Source organism: Octopus bimaculoides, chromosome 23 (assembly GCF_001194135.2).
Source record: "Octopus bimaculoides isolate UCB-OBI-ISO-001 chromosome 23, ASM119413v2, whole genome shotgun sequence".
NCBI classification, from domain to species: domain Eukaryota; kingdom Metazoa; phylum Mollusca; class Cephalopoda; order Octopoda; family Octopodidae; genus Octopus; species Octopus bimaculoides.
This window is the reverse complement of record NC_069003.1, coordinates 29663022-29664299: the sequence shown is the minus strand read 5'-3', so window position 1 is coordinate 29664299 and position 1278 is coordinate 29663022. Positions and strand designations below refer to the sequence as shown.

At 42.8% G+C, this 1278-nt stretch overlaps 1 protein-coding gene across 1 annotated transcript in view; it reads right to left on the bottom strand.

Moving 5' to 3' along the window:
- LOC106877238 (puromycin-sensitive aminopeptidase) overlaps nt 1-1278 on the bottom strand; it is a 28437-nt gene that overhangs the window by 25587 nt on the left and 1572 nt on the right. Inside the window, exon 2 of the mRNA XM_014926101.2 lies at nt 244-319. Within this exon, the coding sequence (XP_014781587.1) occupies nt 244-319 (76 nt within the window). The remainder of the gene's footprint in view (nt 1-243; nt 320-1278) is intronic.

The window sequence follows — 1278 nt, the reverse complement described above, 5'->3', positions numbered from 1 at the left end:
ATATTGGCTCACGCTGTTCATAATTCCACTTCTCTTTTAAAGCAATTTTGCTAGGAGCATTTAAATATGAATAAACAGCATTCTTTGTTATTGGAATTTATTCCAATGTCCACCAGACCCGTGTCGGGAGCCGTGAAAAAGCTTTCTTTCTCACTAATTCACACACTCACACACAAAATCAAGCGGCGTTTGCTTTGGGTGATACTACGCTTTTGTTAGTGATTAATTCAACGATTTACTTACCAACGCCTGTGAAGTGAGCATCTTTGAAGAACAGATCTTTTGCCTTCAGTTCAATAAGCTGCGTCGGCTGCTCAACCTGACAGAGAGTAAGAGTAGAAGAGATAAATCGAACCGTTAAGTTTCGGATACGTAAACACACCAGCACCGTTTGTCAATCGGTGATGGGGGGACAAACACAGACTCAAAGACAAGCACAAAATACATATGTACGATTGGCTTCTTTGAGTTTCTGTTTCCGAAATCCACTTACAAAGGCTTTGGTTGGCTCGACGTTATTGTCCAAGGTGCTACGCAATGGGACCGAACGCGAAACCACTTGGTTGGGAAGCAAGCTACTTATCATACAGTCAAACCTACGCTTGTAGAAACAATTGAACTGATTTATCAAAGTCTTAACATAGGCTGCCACCGAACTGCAAAGCGTAACTTGCATAATTTCCCCTTTGACGGGTCACCACTAATTAAGCAATCAAAAGCACACAAGAAATGTTTTCACATTCTTATTATACAAGGACTATTAAATCGTTAGCGTGTTGGACAAAGCGCTTAGCGGCAGTTCTTCACTTTTTACGTTCGGGGTTGAAATTCCACCAAGATCGGGATTGCTTTAAATATAAATTTATTTTCTAAGAGCTGACCTGGAGTCTAAACGACAACAGCAAGAAGAATGACAATCTTAACCCTTTACCTGTCCTGTGTCCCACATATTATACACAGGACATGTTTCCTTGGCATCCATGTACCATATTGTTGTTGGCACTCCGTCGCTTACGACGACGAGGGTTCCATTTGATCCGATCAACGGAACAACCTGCTTGTGAAATTAACGTGCAAGTGGCCGAGCACTCCAAAGAAACGTGTACCCTTAACGTAGTTCTCGGAGATATTCAGCGTGACACATTGTGACAAGGCTGACCCTTTGAATTACAGGCACAACAGAAACAGGTAGTAAGAGTGAGAGAAAGTTGTGGTGGAAGAGTACAGCAGGGTTCGCCACCATCCCCTGCCGGAGCCTCGTGGAGCTTTAGGTGTTTT